The sequence below is a fragment of the Staurois parvus genome, unplaced genomic scaffold (assembly GCF_062004578.1).
Source record: "Staurois parvus isolate SC_StPar_1 unplaced genomic scaffold, SC_StPar_1.0 ptg000829l, whole genome shotgun sequence".
In the NCBI taxonomy this organism is placed as follows: Eukaryota; Metazoa; Chordata; class Amphibia; order Anura; family Ranidae; genus Staurois; species Staurois parvus.
The window spans coordinates 464,346-489,446 of NW_028318625.1; the positions used below are offsets into that span (position 1 = coordinate 464,346).

At 40.6% G+C, this 25,101-nt stretch overlaps 1 protein-coding gene across 4 annotated transcripts in view; it reads left to right on the top strand.

Moving 5' to 3' along the window:
- CTNND2 (catenin delta 2) overlaps positions 1–25,101 on the top strand; it is a 529,941-nt gene that overhangs the window by 361,182 nt on the left and 143,658 nt on the right. For all 4 annotated transcript variants that reach the window (XM_089655247.1, XM_089655250.1, XM_089655248.1 and 1 more), the window contains exons 15-16: positions 2,181–2,366; positions 22,879–23,052. In XM_089655247.1, coding sequence (XP_089511373.1) covers positions 2,181–2,366; positions 22,879–23,052 — 360 coding nt within the window. The remainder of the gene's footprint in view (positions 1–2,180; positions 2,367–22,878; positions 23,053–25,101) is intronic.

The window sequence follows — 25,101 nt, forward strand, 5'->3', positions numbered from 1 at the left end:
ATCAGTATATACAGTGAGGAACAGAAGTATTTGAACACCCTGCGATTTTGCAAGTTCTCCCACTTAGAAATCATGGAGGGGTCTGAAATTCACATTGTAATTGCAAACAAAGGCTTCTGTACCAAATATTAACACTGATTTTCTCAGGTGTTCAAATACTTATGTTCAGCAGTGCAAGACAAATAAATTCTTTAAAAATCATACAATGTGATTTCCTGAATTTTTTTTTTCAATTCTGTCTCTGAGTGGGAATGCACCTACAATGTGAATTTCAGACCCCTCCATGATTTCTAAGTGGAGAACTTGCAAAATCGCAGAGTGTTCAAATACTTCTTTTCCTCACTGTATACTGCCATTTGTACGCTATAACTTTCACGTAAACCAACTAATTTACACGTTTTGGGATTTTTTTTTGTAGCAAAAATATGTAGCAGAATTTTAGCCTAAATTTATGATGAAATTTGATTCTTTAAATTTTTTTACTGGATATGTTTTATAGCAAAAAATCAAAAATGTTTTTTTTTTTTTCAAAATTGCCGGTCTTTTTCTGTTTATAGCGCAAAAAATAAAAACACAGAGCCGATCAAATACCATTTAAAGAAAGCTCCATTTGTGGGAAAAAAAGGACATAAACTTTATTTGGGTGCAGCATTGCATGACCACACAATTGTCAGTTAAAATAACACAGCATCGTATCGCAAATAATGGCCTGGTAAGAAAGGGGATGAAATCCTTTGGAGGGCAAGTGGTTAATAAATAAATAAACTTGTTGCATACAAAAAAGGATAAATTGGAAAAAAGCTGATTTGTAATTAATCCATATTAATGCATTTCATACATAAGTAAATATACTGCTGGCCATATAAAATCCAGATGTCAATACATTATTAAAATTGCATCCAAATCTCGACGTGGTTCCTGACTCTTTGTTCACCTCCTCAGGAGTAGATGCATGTATAATATAAATCATTTAAGAGTAGACATGACAGTATCTGCAAATGGCGATGGTCAGGGTAGTCTCACCCAGGAGCCGTCGAAGTGTTACCCAGCTAGAATCCAAGGGGAAGCAGACTCAACGTGGGTTTGCAAACCATAATGGCACCTAAAATAGTTGCATAGTAGCAATAGAAGTGTTGCTTCTCAGTATCTCATGGAAAAAAGAATATTGCCACTGCATTAGTATACACCGCCTTCAAGTTAGCATTTTGTAGATGTAGTTTTGGCAGCAGTTACAACCTTGAGTCTATGTAGATAGGTCTCTGCTCTTTATCAGCTCTGTACGTTGCAATTTTTCACATTTGGCCTTTGTGAAACTACTCCAGCTCTGTTAGGTTGCATGGGGACTGTGAGCAAACAGCCCTAACTTCTTTAATAAATTGAGATGTGAACTTAAACTTTGCCATTTCAAGACTTGCTTTTACTAACATTGTTGCTTTTATGCCATTTTTGTGCAGTTTTGGCTTTATGCTTCAGTCATTATGGTTAAATACTAAAGGCAAATTGGCTGTTCACTTGCAAGGGAATTTTCCCATAGCTCAGTGAATGAGGTGAAACTTTGCTGACTTCCATCATGCAACTTTCTGCAAGAATAAAATACAGTTTTTTTTATTTTGCTTGCACATGATTGAGTATTTTTGTAAAGTAAATTTTTACAACATTCACTAAACTAAGAGAAAAAGTAAATCAACCCAATTGTCTTGCTGAAATCCAAATCTTCTAAAGTTAAAGAATAATTACAGGCATGGCTGGGCAGAGTCTCCTAGGTGCCTTCTGGCAAACTGTTCACAGCATTCATTTGTGTTCGTTTTATAAATGGCTTTCTTATGCCACACTCCCAAAAATCTGGCTAGTGAAACACGAGGGCTACAGTTGTATGTATATTTTCTCTCAATCTCGGCCATTGTTTCCTGTAACTCCATTAGAGTGGCAATAGGTCTCATCTGTCTGCAAAAAGATAGTAATGAGAAGAGTATGTGGTAACTGTAAGGCTCAATTTTAATTCCTTTTATTGCCAACTAGATCCTAACAAATGCTTTACATATTCACCGTGTGTAAATAAATTCCTTTACAAAAGACATTACTAGTTCAGTAACTGTTTTATAACTCACAGATTTGTAAATAAGAGCTGTTCTTTTGAACGTTTTCATTTTAGTTTAACATTTCTCTCTTTTAATTTACAGACCGTTGAAAACTGTGTGTGCATTTTAAGGAACCTCTCTTACCGTCTAGCTGCAGAAACTTCTCAGGGACAACAGATAGGAACTGATGAGCTTGATGGATTACTTTGTGGTGAAACAATCAACAAGGATGCTGAAAGTTCAGGATGCTGGGGAAAAAAGAAGAAGAAAAAGAAATCTCTAGACCAGGTAAGAAAAAAATACTTTAGTTAAATAGTTGAGAAGTGTCTGTTTTTTCCCCATTGTTTCAAATCAGATATTTTCCTCTAAAAGAGGATCTATCATCAAGATTAACATTCCTTAACTGAAATAACACAACAAATAAATCTTTAGAAAAAAACTATGAATTTTGAGGTACTTGTAAATGCTGTATCTTGGAGTACAGTTCAAATGATTGAACCTCACTCACACTGTGAGGCTCCAATTTTGTTATCGAGCAATAGAGAAAGAAGAGGGGAGAGATATGTGTCCAGTACTGTACTCCCAAGAAATGGAAATTACAGGTACATGAAAATTCCTCTTATCCTATCGTACAGTACAAGACCCAGGAAGTAATTCATAGATCATGGGACATCCCCAAGCAATAATCGAGTGGGCTGGCAACAGGACAAATAAACAGCCACAATAGACCCACAGGAAGAAAGGAGACCAAAGGACCTCAAACTAAACTGTAGACACACCATGCGTCAGGAGCTTCACTGAAGACTGAACTGCCATCTAGCAATCAATGGTTTGGAAACAATGCACAACAGAATTTAGGCTTTGGCTCTGCTTAAAGAAGGAGTGCAGAATAGGCCCCAGAAATCAGGACATGGGTTAGGGATGGATGGGTGGTATTGGAACAAGAAGCCCCAAGGGTGGATATTCCGGTAAGAAATTAGAGAAAAGGAATGTGGGGCAGCTTCTCATTGAGACATGGCATAGCCATAGATGTCATACCTGGCCCCCAACCCTGAAGAGGATTACTGGCAAAATGCTTTGCAGGCCAGCAGGACATATCCCCAAGTTCAGGGAATAGTAGTCCAAGTAAGGCTGCCGTTGTTGATATGGACATAAGAGGATTGGAACCATTTACAAGGACAGCTTGGGATGGCCACGAGGTGACAGAGAGTCCACTGTTTTTCCTGTTTTTACCAAGCAGGAAAAACATCTTGTGCCCAAATGGGGATTTAAAGGGAGACATTCAATATGCTACCACAGGGAATATTCAGGTGGTAAGTATATTAGGAAATTGTCTGCCCAGGTTGTCCTGTATTATAGGTGAACAAGTGCCAAAGATACTTTTGACCATAGGTACAGAGGAAGGAAAACCCCCAAGAAACCCCAAGAACAGGGGGATTTATAGCATTTATGATGCAATCTGATAAAAGTGTACTCTATATCAAGGTTGAGACCTAGACAGGGGAGGACCAATTAAATACCCTATCCTGGAAACAACAGTTGGCGAAGTTCAGACATGGAAGGGATGAGAAAAAAGGTGTGTTGGAGCTCAGGACAAGGCCTGAGGGTTAAGTCAGGGAAGTCATATTATGGCAGAAGAGGGCAGGTGGGTTCCAGATTGTGTAAAAAATATCATGAGTAGAGGGGGTTAGGAACTGGTTACTCAAGAGAAATTAAATATTCCTGTGCTGTCTTCAGGAGAATCTGGATAAGAGCAAAATAGAAATCTCATAAAGGGCAGTCTTAAAAAAATGTCTCAAAAATTAACTTTTTTTTTTTTGTATGACTCAGACATAGACAAGATAGCCTTGCTGAGGAGGGTGTCTGAAGATGTGTTAGTATCTAGACAACAAAATGTAAAAAAAAACAAACACTTACCACAATATGTTAGCACAGCCTTTGGGGAGTATCAAAAACAGCAGGTTTTGGATTATAGAATTTAGGCAGAGAATCCCACTGGTTATCCCATGGAATGAAAACAATGGCAATATTCTAGCACCCCATGGACATAATGAATGGAAGTAGTCATTCACATCAGTTACAAAAGGTTTGTAGGGAAAAGCAGAAATGGAAGAAATGAACCCACATAGTACACTCAGGGAAGGAGAAGAATTTCTCTGGCATCATACATTTTGATGCAGATGTTGTACAGGAGTTTAACTTTAGATTAGACAAATAGCTTTGTCAGGATCACCTTGTGGAAGCTTGACTATCAAAATAACAATGTGGTATGTAAACCTTTAACCCTTTTGCTACCACCCGGGAGGGAGATCAGTCAACATCCATTCGCTGATCTCCCCTTCCTGCTAATATCCCAGAAGCAATGTATAAAACGTCTCATCCGGGTCCTGGTGATTTGCACTCCATTAGCTTTGTTAGATGGCAGGTGAGACATCAGGGGGATTTTAAAGCCCTTATGTTTCATTAAAGGGAACCTGTCACCAAACACATAATCACATAGGGAATTTTTTTTACCATTTCTGATGAAAAATAATATTTAGTTGAAAAAAAGTGTAAAAAAATTAAGTTGCACCCACCCACCGCGCTAGAGGTCTGCCAATCCTTGCAGGGGCGCTTGCAAGTTTTATAGGAGGGAGTGGAATGGAGGTAGAGACTGAATTTCTAGTTTGTATCCTTTGGATACAGCAGTCTAGACCCAAATGTTTAAAGTTTCTTGGGGCCAGACCAACAGGCATCTCCCCACTCTGACAATTGGGGGTGCATTTTGAAGATCTGGGGGTCAAGGATTAATGGCTGAGCTGAGGTCCAGTCTTCACCTTGGACTTGGAAGCCCGGGAGAAATGAAAGGACGTCAGTCTCAGGAGTAGAGGTTTTCCCAGGCTGAGAGTTTGCATTCTTTTTATGGGGCAAAAGAATACTCTTCCCCCTAGTAACTTCCTTGATAAAATTGTCCAGAGATTCATCAAGGAGGCATTCCCCATCAAATGGCATATGTATAATTCTTCCCTTGATACAATTGAGGAAGGAGTTACCCCTGATGGGGTTAAAAAATACTACAAGTAGTGTTGTAACTCAGACTCAGAATTTTTTCACACAAATAGAGCTTTCTTTTGGTGGTATGTAACCACCACTGGGTTATCTTTTGCTAATGTGACATGGAGTAGTTAGCTTTTGAGGTAAATGCTTTATTTTAGTGAGTCCATGGCAGACAGAAACTATTTTTAAGAGCTTGGTACCCCACTTTTATTTGAAAGAAAGCAAATGTTCACAAACAAATGACTTCCCAAGCAGGGGATCTTCTCCAACTTCAGCAGAAATACATACACTGGATAATGCCAAGCCACCTGCTTCATAAGCTCACTCAGCTTCAATGGCAGTACCACGCTACACCTCTTACCAGTCTCTCAGACTGTGTTGTCCAACTCTCTTGGATATTTGGCTCTCTAGCCTTTAATTACAGCACCATGCTGCACAGCCCACCTCTGGCCTATGGACTGGGGTTCTCCTATCACCCCCATAGGAGCTGACTCCTTGAACTTCTGGCTGGGCCCTCTGACCCTCTCAGTGAGACCTTCCATCTCCCCACTGGGAGCAGTCTCCAAACTGGGAGCTCTGAGCTATTCTCAGACCTGAGTATATAACGACACCACACACTTGTGTACTCCAGATTGCAGGTGTCTAGCAAAACCTGGACACAAGATTTAATGTTCCAATGCAGAGCTGCAGAATCCAGAGAAAGCCAAATCCACAGCTTTCTCTGCCCAGAAACACTAGTCTGGAACATCACATTCACCCTAAATGCAAATCCTGTGTCACATTTTCCTGTCTTCTCACAGTGACAGAGTCTTGTCCTGTCACACTAAATAAATGAAAAAGACCTAAAATTAGACAAAAAAACAACTAGTTTTTCTTTGTTTCTGTTAGATTATTTATTTGCAAAATTTTATTTCTTCATAAATGTAGGCCAAAATGTATTCTGCTACAGTTCTTTGGTGACAATAACCCAGATCAGTGTATATTATTTAGTCTATAGGAAAGTTATAGAATCCATAAACTATGATCAATCCTGATGTATTGACCTCATTTCTTGAGGCCCAAAAATGCCAGGAGAGTCCCCCAAACGACCCCTTTTTTGGACAGTCCAAGGTATTTATTAAGAGGCATGGCGAGTTTTTTGAAGATGTAATTTTTGGAAAATTAAGAAATTTAAAAAAAATTCCCCAATTATTTTTTTACAGTGTCTTCATATAACTAGTGTGGCAGTTGTCATGGGCACTGACTGGTGACAGTATGCAAAATATATTTTTTCTATTTTTTTTTTTTACAATATTTAAAATACTGTAACCAGAGCAATACCATTTTACCATAATAACACTGTACTACTCTGGGGAAGTGATTGAGTTTTTTTTTAAACACTATACTTGCTTATACCAGTGAATTTCACTGTTATAAACCATACGGAATGAAATCTATTCAATATTTACTATTGTTTACTATTGTTGATAGCTGTGCTTATCACAAAATATAGATGGGCTGTGATTGGTCCTTTTTGTACCATATGATCACTGTGACCAATCAATGAATGCCCTCCATTTTGTTAGATTGTCATGTGATCTTCTGTTATTGGTCACAGCAATCACATGGTACCAGCAGCGGCCAGTGGACACAGTGGGTGACAGATCGCACTGCAGCAAGGCCTGTTCCGAGGAGGACGCCATATGACTTCCACCCAGAACGACGAGTGTCCCGCCTGGCCATCCTTTGACAATAGGCAAAGTGGGAGCTGGTTAAAGCAACCAGGAAGGGACTCCTGCATGACCAGTAGGGCTGAAAGCTGGTGCATCAGCAATAGGGCCACTGGAGCAGTAGAATTCATATGTGGGGCATCCCCCCCCTACCCCCACTGATCGTATAACTGATAGTGCCACAGCCAGAGCCCATACAAATAGCCCTTAGGGGAAGTCTGGGACAACTAAGCATCAAGCAGGCTTCTGTACACATGGACAAAAGTCCTACTCACCTGAGAAAGCCCTGCGAACCCCCAGAAGCACAATTGGGGAAAGAGAGGCTGGATCCAGGGAAACATACAGCTCCCGCTAGTCTTTGCACTGCAGACATACAGCATCAGAGTGCACCGAACAGCCCTGGACCTGTAAAGCAATCTGCAGTTGCATCACACATTGCACATAGGTGCCGAGGCAAAGACTTTTGGCAGGGTTCAATGCCAAAAGAGATATTGCAGGCCAGACCTGTTTCATTCATTCTTGGCACCGACATGCATCTAAGCCAGCAGTGCATTTGTGGGTGCAGGAATCGCTGGGACATTTTCCTGAGGTTACGTTTTGAAAATGCTACAGGCTCCTTTTTTCTTCAGGAAACGCAGGCAGAGCAGCCCATTCAAATGAATGGGCTGCCATGCCCATGCAAACACAGGCCGCAAACCCACAACAGTGTGAACCTAGCTTAAAGCCTACAAGTTGATTGGTTACTATGCACAGCTACACTAAATTCTGTGTACACCGGTTTTAGTAAATCATGCCCATTTTGCATTTCCACAATGCAATATTACTATTCAGCAATAAAGATAGAACCAGAAAAAAAATTGGGCAGCAGTAGGAGCCATCATTGCATCCTGAACACCTGCAAGCCACCTTTCACCGTCCACTGAAAAGCGATCCAATGCTTTTCGGGGGGAAGAGCAGTAGACACAACCGCAAGTGTAAAAGGAAAGTTATCTCTTATGTGTACACATATAATTCATAAATATCTTTAAGAGTAATGGTCGCAAAACTGAACCTAATCATCACCAAAGTCTTAAAGCATTAAAATATTTAATGACTACTTTCTGAATGCAGACTGTAAGACAGTTTTCTATAAATTTACAATATTATTATTTTAAGCCTATAGATCTTAGATTTTTGGCAAACTGTACTGATTATAGAAAGACTTACAGTGAACACAGCTTCTTCTTATTTAAAAGGCTTTCCTTCCCATTTGATTAGTCCTGCCCCTCCTCCCAGTTCTAGGGTGGCTCCATTTCCCTGCCATTGGAGCCACCCTTTCACCAGTGGACTGCAAGGAATATGCTGAAGGTGCTTGTGCCTATACACATAGGCAGCCCTAGATCACTACCTAAAATAAAAACACAGGGCGCATGTGTGCTGGTGCAAGGTATGATGGAACTTGTAAGTACTTAATGGGTGCGCTCTCCCGACAGGAAGTTCTGGGAAGCGGCACACAGTAGACTGAGTGATATGGCGATACACTGAAATAAAAATAAGTGTTTGGAAACTGTTTAGAAAAAATAGCTTGTATTTTACTTAGCTAATGAGTAATGTTGGGTTGCAGAAATAAAAAAATGAGTCTTTAGCGTAGCTCTATGTGAGGTTGTGATATCAAATGCTATAGCTAAATATTGTTACATATAATAGGAGAGTAGATTTGACATCTGTCTTCTCTAAAGCCATGCTAGCTATGGTTTATATTATTTTCTATTGGATATTTTGTGTATTCTTCACCAATACCTTGAATGTTTTCCTGATGATAGAAACTATATATACAGGTCTGTACTTATTGGGGGAACAGTACCACATTCTGTTTTACCAATCCATTGGTACCAAGCCAAAGAGTCTCTAAGCAATAGAAACAATGACTTAGAAATAACCAAGCTCAACTTTCAGGACGCGTGAGTGTAACTCATCTGGTGCTGGTGGTGAATTTTTCACCTTTATTTTTGTAAATTTTTTTCTAAACCATATCAAAAGTTGAACCACTGTGGTTCTCAATGTCCTCATTGATCAAGATCCTGTAATACGAATTAAAGTGATTGTAAAGGCTGAATGTTTTTTACCTTCATGCATTCTATGCTTATGTACCTGGATAGAAAATTGGTTACAGGAGCGTGTCCAGAGGGTGGTGATAAATAGCGTACATTCTGAATGGTCTGGAGTTGTAAGTGGGGTACCCCAAGGCTCTGTCCTGGAACCATCTCTGTTTTATTTGCTTATAAATTATATTTAGGTTAGTATAAATAGTTCAATCTCAGTGTTTGCTGATGATACAAAGCTAAGCAGGGCAATAACGTCACAGTGGCATATAGAAACTTTACAGGAGAACCTTGTTAAAACAAGGGGTGGGCAACTACGTTGCAAATGAGGTTTATTTTGAAAAATATAAAGTAATACACTTGGGAGCTAAAAATATGAAATACTCGCTAGGGGGAGAACCTCTGGAGGAATCAATAATGGAGAAGGATCTGGGCGGTTTAAGTAAATCACAGGCTCAGCAATAGCATACAATAGCTGAAGCAAGCAAAGCTAGTAAACTATGAGCATGCATTAAAAAGGCTATTTACTCAAGAGATAAAACTTTAATTCTACCACTTTACAAAACTCTGGTTCAGCCACATCTTGAGTATGCCATCCAGTTCTGGTCACCAGTCTTCGGGAAGGATGTGCTGGAACTGAAGAGAGTTCAGAGAAGGGCAACAAAACTAATGAGGGGGCTAGAAGGAGATTGGAGGACAGGTATGAGGAACAACTACAAACATTAAACTTTTCATTGGAGATTTTGTATTCAGGATTTTACTATTTGTCTTTATTTGAAAGTCTCCTTTTCACTATGTTTTCTGTTTTGTTTATGTACTCTATATATATTTTCTGGCCTGCTCCAGTTTGTTTGTGACCTATGTACAGTTGTGTTCAAAACAATAGCAGTCAGACATCACTAACCTGATCAATCACTGTTTTTGGTAGAAATTATATTTCTACATGGCAAATAATTTCCTAGCAGGTGTAGTAGAGTAATAGAAATCCAACAGACCCAACAGTCATGACATGCATGCTGCTGATTCTGTGTAATTGAATCACTAATTGAAAGGGGCATGTTCAAAATAATAGCAGTGTGGAGTTCTATTAGTGAGGTCATTCATTCTTTGAAAAACAGGTGGCAATTATTGCCCTTATTTAAGGAAGGAAGGCAGCAAATGTTGTACATGCTGGTTACAGTGCATTTCTCTCTGAAATTCTGAGGAAAATTAGTTGTTCCAGACATTGTTCAGAACAGTGTACCTTGATTAAAAAGTTGATTGGAGAGGGGAAAACATATAAAGAAGTGCAGAAAATGATAGGCTGCTCAGCTAAAATGATCGCAAATGTTTTAAAATGGCAACCAAAACCTGAAAGACGTGGAAGAAAGCGAAAAACTACCATTCGAATGGATAGAAGAATAGCCAAAATGGCAAGTACTCAGCCAACAATCAGCTCCAGGAAGATCAAAGAAGGTCTAAAGTTCCCTGTGAGTACTGTTACAATTAGAAGACGCCTATGTGAAGCCAAGCTATCTGCAAGAAGCCCCCGCAAAGTCCCACTGTTGAAAAAAAGACGTGCTGAAGAGGTTACAATTTGCCAAAGAGCACATTGACTGGCCTAAAGAGAAATGGCGCAACATTTTGTGGACTGATGAAAGTAAGATTGTTCTTTTCGGGTCTAGTGGCCGGAGACAGTTTGTCAGACGACCCCCAAACACTGAATTCAAGCCACAGTACACTGTGAAGACAGTGAAGCATGGTGGTGCAAGCATCATGATATGGGGATGTTTCTCATACTACGGTGTTGGGCCTATTTATCGCATAGCAGGGATCATGGATCAGTTTGAATACATCAGAATACTTGAAGAGGTCATGCTGCCTTATGCTGAAGAGGAAATGCCCTTGAAATGGGTGTTCCAACAAGACACCGACCCCAAACACACCAGTAAACGTGCAACATCTTGGTTCCAGGCCAACAAGATTGACGTTATGGAGTGGCCAGCCCAATCCCCGGATCTTAATCCAACAGAAAACTTGTGGGGTGACATCAAAAATGCAGTTTCTGAGGCAAAGCCAAGAAGTAGGGAAGAACTGTGGAATGTAGTCCAATCATCGTGGGCTGGAATACCTGATCACAGGGGCCAGACGTTGGTTGACTCCATGCAACACAGATGTACAGCAGTTCTCAGAAACAGTGCGACTACAACGAAATATTCATTAAGTGATTCAAAGGAAGGCAAAATCTTCAAACATTTTTCAGTTTATATAGTGAATGTTTGAGATTGTAAAGAAGAATACAAACACAACTATTTTTTTGAACAGTCTAATAGTCACTTTTCTTCAATTTTTTTAGAGGAACAACACAAATTTGATATATTTTTCTTCATGTTTTGATTTGGAATAGAATGTGTAGTGTTCCCAATGCATTTGTGTGTATGGAAATAAAAGCTATTAGAAGGATTTTGAGCTCTATTCACTTTTTTCAACACACTGCTATTATTTTGAACACAATTGTACATATGACTGTGTTTTACCATGCGGTTTTGTACCATCTTGATACTTGCTGTTATTGCACCAAGCCTTTTTTTCAATAAAGAGCAATCCTGGTTGTCAAAAAAAAACATTAAAGTGTTACTAAACTCGTGATTCTGCATTCACTATATCTGGTCTCCCACAGTACACAGAACATGGAAATGCAATTATTTTAGTAAATATAAACTGTTAAATACCTTTCTCATAAGCAGTTAGAGCAGTCTTGTGACTTCTATCAGCGTCCAGCAAAGCACTGGTTAAAGCTTGTAGAAGTAGTTTTCATTTTCCCCTGACCGATTCAGACACATGTGCAAGACCTTTACAATGTCTGAACAGATTATGCACCCAATATTGCTACCTGTAAACCACAAAATTCAACAAACAATGCATAGAAAACAATGTAAACAAGAAATTACTTGTGGTATGAGGAGAGCATTGGTCCAGGAAACAGGTAGAGACGTGGTCAGCAACAGTCAAAGGAATCGTCCAGGCAACAGACAGGAATATGCTCCATAAGCATGCCAGGATCAGTACAGGCAGCAGGCTGACATCCAAGCAGCAGGCAGGAACAAGGTCCATAAAAAGTCCTTGGTCGGTACAGGCAGCAGGCAGAGATATGGTCAGCACAGCCAAAGTATTGGCCCAGGTAGCAGACAGGAACATGGGCTATGAAAAGGCCTGGGTCATTACAGGCAGCAGACAGAGATATAGTCAGCACAGCCAAAGTATTTATCCAGGCAGCAGGAATGAACATGGCCTATAAAGGGTCCTGGGTCAGTACAGGCAGTAGGCAGAGATATGGTCAGCACAGCCAAAGTGTTGGTCCAGGCAGCAGGGAGGAACATCAAACTTAGGGCCTCAATAATTTAGGACCTGGGCACAGGGGTAGAGGCTTCGTCCCACCGAGTCTCACCTCCAGACTAACATACCCTGTTCCGGGAATTACAAAACCTGGAGAAAACCAAAAACTGGTTTTCTCTATTTGGAACTTTACTCTGAAGCCTCACACAAAATGGGGAACCCTGTGTTATCTTGAATCCTACTACTGCAGTAGCAGGAAAAACAATCCAAGTGTCAGGCAAAAACATGGTTGCTTAACCACTTGTCCTCCAGAGGATTTACCCCCCTTAATGACCAGGCCTCTTTTTGCTACTTGGCACTGCACTAATTCAACTGGTAATTGCTCAGTCATGCAATGCTGTACCCAAACAAAATTTACATCCTTTTTTTCAAACAAATAGAGCTTTCTTTTGGTGGTATTTGATCACCTGTGCACTTTTTTATTTTTTTGCGCTATAAACTAAAATTTTGAAGAAAAATTATATTTTTTACTTTCAGCTATAAAAAATATATAGTAAACTCAAAGTTAGTTATAAATTTAGGCCAAAATGTATTCTGCTACGTTTTTGGTAAAAAAAAAAATCCCAATAAGTGTGTATTGATTGCTTTGTGTGAAAGTTATAGCGTCTACAAACTATGGTATAGATACTGCAATTTAAGACATTTTTTTGCTATACAGTGCTGCGCTAGTTTAACTGACAATTGTGCAGTCATGCAGTATGGCACATAAATGAAATTTATGTCCTCTTTTTCACATAAATAGAGCTTTCTTTTGGTGGTATTTGATCACCTGTGCACTTTTTATTTTTGGAGCTATAAACAAAAATTTTGAAAAAAATTTTTTGGAAAAAAATAATATTTTCTTATTTCTGTCATAAATAATATCCAAAAAACTCAAATTTCATCATAAATTTAGGCCAAAATGTATTCTGCTACATTTTTTTGGTTAAAAAAAATCCCAATAAGTGTATATTGATTGCTTTGTGTGAAAGTTATAACATCTACAAATTATGGTATAGATAGCGGAATTTACACAGCTTTTACTTTCTGACTGCCTATCACATTTCTTGAGGTGCTAAAATACCAGGATAGTACAAACACCCCCAAATGACCTTTTTTCGGAAAGTAGACACCCTAAGCTATCTGCTGAGAGGCATATTGAGTCCATGGAAGATTTTTTTTTTTTACAAGTTTCTGGAAAATGACAAAAACATATTAGTTGTCATTTAATGACATATTTCTCACATAAGCCATGGGTATATGTGGAATTACACCCCAAAATACATTTTGATACTTCTACCAAGTATGGGGATACCACATGTGTGAGACTTTTTGGGAGCCTAGCCACATACAGGAGCCTGAAATCTAATGACCACTTTGAAAGCCTGAAGGTGCGTAACTTCCTCATTTCACTTCCTCACTACCTATCACAGTTTCGGAGGCCCTGAAATGCCAGGACAGCACCAACACCCCCCCCCCCCCAAATCCCGAAATGAGCTCTTTTTGGAAAGTAGACACCCCAAGGAGAGGCATGGAGAGTATTTTGCAGATCTAATTTTTTCTCACAATATTTTAGACTTTTTGCTATAAAACGTACAGTAAAAAAAATTAAAAATCAAATTTCGTCATAAATTTAGGTCAAAATGTATTCTGCTACATGTCTTTGCTTAAAAAAATCCCAATACATGTAAATTAATTGGTTTACATGGAAGTTATAGCATTTTCAAATGGTGGTATAGATACTGGATTTTTTTTTTAAACTAATAATAGCAGCAATCAGCGACTTATGACGGTGATCAGCGACTTATGGTGGGACTGCGGTGGACATTGACACTGGGGGGGAACTGACTTGGGGTCACTGACATCCACAGTGACACCAATACAGTGATCAGTGCAAAAAAAAAAAAAAAAGCACTGACACTGTACTGACACACTACTAATGTCACTGGGGAGGAAGGGGTTAACATTTGGAGACAAAAGGGGTTAACTGTGTGGTGGGAGTGTTTTACTAGGGGGTGGGGGGTGTGTGCTTCACTGTAAGCACACTGATTGGGACAGCTGTGCTCAGCCATCTTGAGAAGTGTGCCCAAACTGACAGGGAGGAGAGCTGCATTGTAAACAACTGGGCTCCAGCGGGTAATCACCTGCTAGGACCCTGTGATTGACTGATTGGGCCGCGATCTGCGGCGCGAGTAGGGCGGTTGCGCCTCCTACCTGGAAATACTTTCAAGAAAATGATGCTCATGAAGTCTGCTCACAGAATTGGAGCGAATGTTTTCTGAGGGGGATCCTTGCTGGTAGATAAGGGACATGACAATTTTTTCTATAAATTTGAGGAAGACTGTGGGTCTTTAGTTGGGTTTGGTGTAGGTGACATAAGACAGGTTGCAACTTTTTTATACCAGAAACGGGGCCTGCTAAATAGGGCTGTAGCATCTGCACGCAGACTTTTGAATGGACCGAGTCTTCTGGGAATTTTCACTGACGTGTCATTGTGAATGGTGGACAGGATGTAAACATCTCTCTTATCCTTCCACTTCATGGCCAGCACTTAGTCATTTCTTAGACTTGCTGATTCCCCCCTTTGTAGCCTGGTGTTCATTAAACTTTGTGGGAAGCCCCTCCTGTTTTTTCAGGAGGTACCACAGGCCAAGGTTTTATCACAGTACAGGTGGTTGAAAAGGGTCAGACTGGTATAGAATTTGTCTAGGTAGAATTTATAAACTTTTTGAAAAAGTGGAAAAGCCAGGTCCCAGACAATTTTTCCACTTGTGCCGATGTAGATTGGGCACTCAGGGGGCTGGAGCTGGGAAACTTTGCCTTTGTATATGTGGAACGCATATAAATATCCAGTGGCTCTTTCACAAAGCTTGTAGAACTTTACTCCATATCTGGCCCTTTTGCTTAGAATGGTAATTCCCAGCTAGCCAGTGACGTGGACAAGGGATTTGTCCACAAATATGTTTTGGTCAGAGATATAAAGTTCAGCAAGTCTTTGGAAAAAAAAATTAAGTGGGTGAATTTTGTATAAGTTGTCATAGTTGGGATGATCTCAGGGCACTGGGTATTGTCACTGAAATGAAGGAAGCAAATGATCATCTCATAGCGTGACCTGGGCAATACAGGAGAATAAATGGGCATGTGGTGAATGGGGTGGGCCAGTAAGCTTGTCCTTCATTTTTTTTTTTGTAAGCCCCATGTTAAGGGTGAGGCCCAAAAATAATTTGAACTCCGCCAAAGTAAGATGTCTCCATTCAAACGGACTGGCATAGGATGAACTGGGGTTGTTAGCAATATATTGTTGAGCATAAAGGTTAATCTGGGTCACAATACTGAATTAAAAAAAAACTGAATTAAACTGTGGGGCACAAATAAATAATAAAAAAATCACTTTCTGAAAAATTTTCATTGCTGGCCTGCACACCTGGCTGCGCAGTGAAAGTGGGAAAACTTGCTGATGCAGGATTGGCAAGAGCATCTGGGAGGTATGTTTTGGTTGTGACTCTTGGGGGTTTATTTACTAAAGCTGGAGAGTCCAAAATCAGACTCCCATCTGCATAGAAACCAATCAGCTTCCAGGTTTCATTGCCAAAGCTTCATTGAACAAGCTGAGGTTAGAAGCTGATTGGTTTCTATGCAGAAGGGAGTCTGATTTTGGACTCTCTAGCTTTAGTAAATAAACCCCTTGGGGTCTAATGTGATATTCCAGTGCTGGTACTGGGCCTTTCATCCAGGGGTCTAGCACCGTTGGCGGTTTCCAGTTGACCATTGGGGTGTATGGCGGTGCTGGTGGCTGTCCAATTTTCAGAGTGCCGTATCCTTTTCCGCTGATTTGGTCGCTAAACCACTACTTTCTATGGGTTCATACATTGAATTGGAATCAGGCAGGAACTCTGCTGATGGTCGCTGTTTGACAGGTACACTGGCAATTGTGGCTGTGTGACGGGTACACTGCTGATTGTGGCTGTGTGATGGGTACACTGCTGATAGGGGTGGCTGTGTGTTGGGTACTCTGGTCATGGTGACATGGTGACTGTGTAATGTGTACTCTGCTGATAGCGGCGCTGATGGGTGATGTGTGACAGGTGCACTGCTGATGGGCACTGATGGGTGACAGGTACATTGCTGTTGGGCACTGATATATGACAGGTACACTGCTGATGGGCACTGATGGGTGACAGGTACACTGCTGTTGGGCACTGATGGGTGACAGGTACACTGCTGTTGGGCACTGATGTAAGAAAGGTACACTGCTGATGGCACTGATGGGCTACAGGAACACTACTGTTGGGCACTGATGAGCGGCAGGTACACTGCTGATGGGCATTGATGTGTGACAGGTACACTGCTGATGGGCAGCAGGTATACTGATGGGCGACAGGTACACTGATGGGCACTTATGGGCAATAGTAACACTGCTAATGGGCAACAGGTGCACTGATGGCGACAGTAACACTGCTGATGGGTGACAGGTACACTGATGGGTGACAGTAACACTTCTGATGGGCAACTGCTCCACTGATGGGTGACAGTAACAATACTGATGGGCACTGTGACAGAGGTACTGTGTTGTGTTTAAGAACTGTAGTGTGTTTAGATCGGTAACTCACTGTTATAAGACGCTCCTCTCCTCACACAGGACCTTTGTATGAGTAGAGGAAGCCTTTAGCAGTCACTGCCATTGGCTCTTTACAACGATCGGTGAAGCGCTGTTTCGAAAGGGACACAGCTCACCACAGATTGCCGCTCACCCCCGGGGGCGTGCATGTGTGGCTAGTGTGGGAGGATGTCATATGACATCCTCCCAGACCAAAAGCAGTCCCGCTCATCCATCAGTTCACAATACAGCAGGCAGGAGCTGCTTAAAATGGTCAGGGACTGTATAAACTGTTGAGACACTTTGGTCCTCCCTCCCAGGCTCCTCTTCGTGTGTCATGTGACACACCAGAGTCAAGAAGAAGCTTAAGGGAATACAGCTGCCCTGGCAGTGATCCCGCACGGCCTGCTAATTGGGGCCCCGATAAAGGCAGTGTAAAGCTCGCCGCGACGGGTGCACGGGGGGCAGTGCTGTATTCTTCAGCCAGCGGGGAGGGGAGGGGCTCCACTGACTTTCTGACTCCACCCCATTCAACCTGTATGCTCAGGAGAGAGTGGCTGTATTGGAGTTGGGAGCTGAGATCTGAGTGGGAGCCCTGCCCCCGGACCTCTGAGAGCGAATGGTGAGCCTGGCTGGCCAGGTAGGTCCTCCCCCCATAGAATGCCTTTCGACTGTTATCCTAAACCCTGACCTGTTGTTCACCAACTGTAGATCTGCATTGGTGAAAGGTCTCTGATTATCTCCTGTAGTACATCTGCAGTCTCTGGTCATCTCCTGTAGTATATCTGCAGTTTCTGATTATCACTTGTAATAAATCCACACTCTCTGACCATCTCCTGTAGTATTTCCCCAGTCTCTGATTATCTCCTGTAGTACATCCGCAGTCTCTGTCATCTCCTGTACTACATCCGCAGTCTCTGATTATCTCCTGTAGTACATCTGCACTCTCAGGTCATCTTCTGTAGTACATCCGCACTCTCTGACTACCTCCTGTAGTACATGTGCAGTCTCTGGTCATCTGCTGTAGTATATTCGCAGTTTCTGATTATCTCCTGTAATACATCCACACTCTCTGACCATCTCCTGTAGTATTTCCCCAGTCTCTGAATATCTCCTGTAGTACATCCGCAGTCTCTGTCATCTCCTGTACTACATCCACAGTCTCTGATTATCTCCTGTAGTACATCTGCACTCTCAGGTCATCTTCTGTAGTACATCCGCACTCTCTGACTATCTCCTGTAGTACATGTGCAGTCTCTGGTCATCTGCTGTAGTATATCCGCAGTTTCTGATTATCTCCTGTAATACATCCACACTCTCTGACCATCTCCTGTAGTATTTCCCCAGTCTCTGAATATCTCCTGTAGTACATCCGCAGTCTCTGTCATCTCCTGTACTATATCTACAGTCTCTGATTATCTCCTGTAGTACATTCGCACTCTCTGGTCATCTCCTGTAGTACATCCGCACTCTCTGACCATCTCCTATAGTACATCCGCAGTCTCTGGTTATCTCCTGTAGTTACATCCACTGTTTCTGACCATCTCCTGTAGTACATCCACAGTCTCTGATTATCTCCTGTAGTATATCTGCACTCTCTGGTCATCTCCTGTAGTACATCTGCAATCTCTGTTTATCTCCTGTAGTACATCCATAGTCTCTGATTATCTCCTGTAGTATATCGACACTTTCTGGCCATCTCCTGTAGTACATCCGCAGTCTCTGATCATCTCCTGTAGTACATCCGCAGTCTCTTATACCTCCTGTAATACATCCGCAGTCTCTAGTTATCTCCTGTAGTGCATCTGAAGTCTCTGGACATCTCCTGTAGTACATCCGCAGTCTCTGATTATCTCCTGTAGTATGTGTATTAGACTCAGTTCACACTGCTTTACATAGGATCTTTAATGTCTAAAGTTGCAACAAAGTCGGATCAAAGTGAGAAGGAAGTCACAGGGCAAAGTCGTACGACTTGCAGCAGTGTAAGCTGAGCCTTAATGTGTCGCTTTAGTTGCTTAATTATTTGGGATTGCTCCACTGCCTAGTAATGATGTACAATAACCACTAGCAACCAATCAGTGAAGAGTGGTGATCTGCTGTAACCTCTAGCAACTAATTAGCCAAAATGTGAGCTGTAACCTCTATCAACCAGTAAGTGAGTGGTAACAATAAGCAGTAATCTTTAACAACCAATCAGTGAGTGGTAATTATGTACAGCAACCTCTAGGAACCAATCAGTGAGCGGTAATGATGTGCAGTAACCTATAGCAACCAATCAGTTAGCAGTAATGATGTATCGTAACCTCTAGTAACTAATCAGTGAGCAGTAATGATAACCAGTAATTCATAACAACCAATCAATGGGCTGTAATGATATACAGTAACCTCTACCAACTAATCAGTGAGCCGTCATGTGTGCTGCAACCTCTAGCAACATCAATGAGTGGTAATGATTTACTATAACCTCTTGCAACCAATTGCAATCTCTACGTGATCTGCTGTAGTAAACTGATTTTAAGTCTACCTGCTATTTGTTGTATGTCTCAAAGTGAGTGGGAGGAGAGGGGTTAAGAAAATATTTGCCCAGGGTCCAATAAATATTAAAGATGGCCCTGATGGGCACCCCGCAGGAAAGGTGGGGAACCATGCTGTATGGTACAGGATAGTCAGCACTTAGTATTGTTGCTTTAAGAATAAAGGCTAGGTCTCTAAATTAGACATTAAAGAGTTGAAAAAAATCTACTGCTGGAGCTCAACATACCTATTTGTTGTGATTCTACCAGTTTTGTCATCTTTCCCCCTTGGGTGCATATTCATTGCCTCTTTTTGCAAACAAGTAGTAAAATAGTGAATATACAGCTCTTAAGCTATATATTCATACTTAAACTGTAGTTATTAAACTGTAGGTTTTTTTTTTTTATTTTGTACTGACACATACATACAAATTTATTGAGGTTGCTGCTACCACTGTAAAACAGCATAGACTAAAAATTGTCAGCTCATGAATATACGATTCACCCCAGATCAGATATTTATACAGATATAAAAATTAAAAAGTGAGACAGTGATTCTCCTGATTCAGTAATGGCTACCAATTTACTGGTAATCTCACACTACTGTACACTGTGACACCCTAATTTCTATATTTAAGATTTTGTAATTGCTGGCAGACCCACAATAATGAAGTCAGCTGAAATTCTGAAAATACAAAAATGTATAGTAGCAGTAATTGTCTGGCAATATTATGCACAATGTATATGCACACTGTAACACCATAAAATGTGTGTAATTTGGGTATTGAAACCACATACAGACATACAAAATGTGGCAGTGGCTTCTTAAAAGCACAGCAATGTGCTCTAAAAAATGTTGAAAACAATTTAATGAAACTTAAAAGCTGAATAAATGTATACCCTTCTCCTTTACACCCCTCAAAAAGTCATACTTTCTCCCTAGAAAGTGCAGTATTATATATAAACCTTTTTGTGATATATTACAATAAAAATAAACTAAATTAAAATATACAGTGTTCAAAAAATCACAAAAGTCCAAAAACCAAAAGTGTCCAAAAAGTGTCCCAAAAAAAATTAAATGTCCAAACAATGTTCAAAAATCCCAAATTTTCAAACTTAATAAATAAAATAAAGTAATCACCCAGTGCAACTCTCAATATCGTGCAAATATTAATTTATTATATAAATATATATATAATTTTTGCACGATATTGAGAGTTGCACTGGGTGATTACTTTATTTTATTATGGTAATGCACTAGATTTTGTATCTTTTATTTTGAGGTTCTTACTGGATGGAACAGGAGTCAATCCTTTTATTTGATGAAAAAGTTTGAAAATTTGGGATTTTTGGACATTGTTTGGACTTTTTTTTGGACATTTAATTTTTTTTGGGACACTTTTTGGACACTTTTGGTTTTTGGACTTCTGTGATTTTTTGAACACTTTATGTTTTAATTTAGTTTATTTTTATTGTAATATATCACAAAAAGGTTTATATATAAAACTTAAAAGCTGCCAAAATGTTTTCTGAAGGTTTATACTCCGAAGCCACTTAATTTAACTCCTTAATGACAAAGGAAAAACAAACCTTAGCACCTGAACCCAGTTTTGTAACGTTGGCATGTTTAAGTAAATCTGTACATATCTTTCCATTGTCTTAATTTATCAAAGTGAATTATACCTATTTTTTAGGACCAATTGGGCCTTTACCTGGTGGTAAATGTTAATGGATATTCTCAGATTAATTTTCATTATCAAAGGAAAATTGGCCCACAGTATTAAAAACAACCTTTTTTTTTAAAGCCTACCCTTTAACCTGGTCCAAGAAAACTATTTTCTTCATAAATTTCTTTCTGAGTTGTAGAAGAATCCCATGATCTGGTATGTCTGACTGTCAGGCTGGGCCTCCTGTTCTGGGCCTCCTGTTCCAAGGGCCAGTGTTCCATCCTGCTTCTTGGTCTCTGGTTTTAATGGCATAGCTGTTGAAGCCACAGTCCTGAGGAACAGAGGCCTTTCAGATGTAGTTATCCACACCCTTATAAAGTATAGGAAGTTAACCTGTAAAGTCTATTATTGCATTTGGGAGGCCGAGTTTGATTGGTGCATGTTGAGGAACATTCATCTTAGAAAGTAGTTTGTAGGTGCCTCTCACTAACTAAGGCCTTTATGTAAGCCCCCTCCCCCCCCCCCTTCCCTGTGCAATCTTTTGTGTCTCTTTGGGACCTCAGTCTGGATCCCTCAGCTCTGTAGAAGCCTTACTTTGAACATACTAGGAATATTGCCTTGTATGACATTACTTGTAAGAGTGTCTGAATTAGAGGCCTTTATTCTGTAAGAAGCCTTGATTATTGTTGCAAAAGGATACAGTTGTCATGAGGCCCGAGGCCTCTTTCCTCCCAAAGGTGGTCTCCACCTTAATCAGGATATTGTCCTCCCTTCTTTATGTCCTGCTCTGAAACATCCTAAAAAATTCTATCCACTGTCTGGGCATGGTGTATGTTGTGAGAGTTTACCTCTCTGGCACTGTCTCTTAAGGCAACTGGATTCCTTCTTTGTGCTTCCTGAGAACCCCACAAGGGTCACTTCCTTATTGCTCCACAATTGCTAGGTGGATCAGACAAGTTAACATAAGACTTTTCGTTCCTCCATTTCCTGTAAACACACACTCTACCATTTCTGTTAGTGCTTCTTGGACTTTTCAGAATCAAGCATTTATTTCTCAGGTTAGCAATGTTTCCCCTTGAGCTTCTGTTCCCATGTTTATGTTTTACCAGGTGAATGCTGAGGCCTCCTTTGATGGCAGTATCAAGCTATTTTGACCCATTTGTTTCTCTGAGGCTGTTTGCATTGTTTGTTGTGTTGCCCACCCCTCAATTAGACTGCTTTTGAATGTTCTAGTCTTAATGATTAAAAAAACAGTCCATGTCAATTGTGCGGTGGATCCATGGAGGATTACTCTTGTCTGCTGGTCAACCCCCATTACATTCCATTCTATTCTGGAAGCTTGTGAGGCAAATCACAAAGTATGTTGCGTAGCAGCTGAGAGATGGGAGAGGGGAGGGTGAAAGCTGACGTTGCACAGACACTTTAAGCTGCCCCACAAGTGACAAAAAGAGTCACATGGGGCAGCTTCAATAGAAGAAATGAGGTGGAGATGGAGCAGTGTGGCAACGGAGGAGTTGGAAAACCGGCTGGCCTAGGATTGCCACACACAATGGGGACATGCATGATAATGGCAGCATCAACCAGATATTTACAAGACTGTAACAGGTTGCTGATGACAAGCTTCCGCATACATGTATAGTGCACAATTTTAAAGAGATATATGATATACTGGAGACTAAAAATTGTTTTGGGTTTAATGACACTAAGTAAAAGGCTATCCACTATATATAGCATAATTAAAAATTTAAGAATTCTACATTTTTTATTTTCTCTAACTATATTGATTGTTAACATTCACTTACTCTTATGAAATAATAGACATATTTATGTTCTTCTTTTACAGTGGGATGGGGTTGGACCTTTTCCTGATTGTGTAGACCCGCCAAAAGGAATCCAGATGCTATGGCATCCATCAATAGTTAAACCCTACCTCACACTTCTTTCTGAATGCTCAAATCCAGACACTCTGGAAGGTGCAGCTGGAGCATTACAGAACTTAGCTGCAGGAAGCTGGAAGGTAAGAGTTTTAGTTACATATTGTAGCAAAATAGTTGAAAAAAGACACAAGTTCATCTATTTCAACCAAGAAAAAAAACTATACCCACAGTTGATCCAGAGGAAAGCCAAAAATATATAAAGCATGTCCAATTCTTTCCAGTGGGGAAAAAAATCCTTCATGATCCCTCAAGGCAATCAGTATTCCCTGGATCAGCAAGAAAGAAGAAAGCAGATTTGTTTTACAACTTAAGTCTTTCGTGAATCCATGCTGACTATTGTGTATAATATTGTTTACTAGCAAAAGCTCTTCTTTGTGGTCTTTTATGACACTCTCAAATATCTTCCCAACTATAGACATTAAACTGACCGATCTGTACCTCCTCATGAATACTGGGAGTCTGTAACAAACATCGATAAGTCGATAAGTACCTTCCCACATGGAAGAAAAATATATTTTAAATATATTTAAAAATATTCTTCCCAAATATATTGACATATATTTGAAATACTACAATTTTGGCTACAATATGTTTAAAAAAATAAATAAATTTTATATATATATATACATATATATATATATATATATATATATATATATATACTGTATGCTTAAATGTGTTTTTTATATATTACAAAATATATGAAAAATATTTTTAAAAATACCTTTTCAAATCTACTGTATGGGTTTGCAGTGCACACATCCATACACAACTCCACTGCCTCAGCACCGTTACTCTGTCCATCAGCTAGGTCCTCTTTCACACTCACTTTGAGATCCCTTCTTACATCACCACCTTTTGTTTCACCACCTGCCTCTCCATCTTTGGACAAGAATAATAATAGCCCAATCATGTAAAGTATGAAGCCAAGATTCAGCACTGCCAAATAAATCATAGTTCTCTTAATTCACCAAAGCTTCCAACTCTCCTATTTTGCTTGGCAGACTTCTGGCATTAGTGAGCAATCATTTTAGTAAACTGTTGCAGTTTGGAGTTGTGTTTTCCATCTTTTTTTGAAGCACCAATAGTACTTCGCTTGCCAATATTTGTTTGCAATTTGGGAATCTCCTTATCACCTACCATAGTCCTCCCCCATCTTTTCCAATTCCATCCTGCATTAGTGTCTGCTCCATTATTATTATTATACTGTATTTATATAGCGTTAAAAGGTTTGCTCAGCGCTGTACATTTTAGTGGGGGACAGAACATGAGACAATACAGTAACAAAACAAAACACGAGGGGTTCAAGGGCCCTGCTCTTTCGAGCTTACAATCTAAGAGGGAGGGGATAGTGGCACAGGAGGAAGTGGCTGTGGGGGATGGAGTGGTAGGAGGAGTGGAGGAGATCGGCTGTTAGGTGAGGGCGGGGTAGGCTTCCCTGAAGAGATGGGTTTTCAGGGTGCGCCTAAAGGTGAGGAGGGTAGGTGACAGTCTGATGGATTGGGGTAGTGAGTTCCAGAGGATGGGGGAAGTCCTGGAGAAGTCCTGCAGTCGGGCGTGGGAGGTGGAGACCAGGGAGCTAGAAAGTAGGAGGTCTTGTGAGGAGCGAAGATTACGGGTTGGGTGGTATTTGGGTATCAGGTCGTTTGGGGCAGCGTTATGAATGGCTTTGTATGTCTGTGTTATTAGTTTGAATTTAATGCGTTGGGCAATCGGGAGCCAGTGGAGGGAATGACAGAGGGGGGTGGCAGAAGCGGAGCGGTTGGTAAGGTGGATGAGTCTGGCCGCTGAGTTCAGGATAGACTGAAGCGGGGATAGTCTGCGATGAGGTAGGAGAAGGGAGTTGCAGTAGTCCAGACGTGAGATAATAAGGGAGTGAATGAGGGGTTAGGAACGAACGTATTTTGGAGATGTTGCGGAGGTGGAGCCTGCATGAGTTTGCCAACAATTGGACATGGGGTTGGAAGGACAGGTTTGAGTCTAGAGTGACACCTAGGACTTTGGCTTGTGGGGTGGGACTGATGGTGGCGTTGTTGGTCGGGATGGAGAGGGTGGGGGGGCGGGCACGGGCTGGGGGGAAAATCAGGAGCTCGGTTTTGGAAAGGTTCAATTTGAGGAAATGGAGCGAC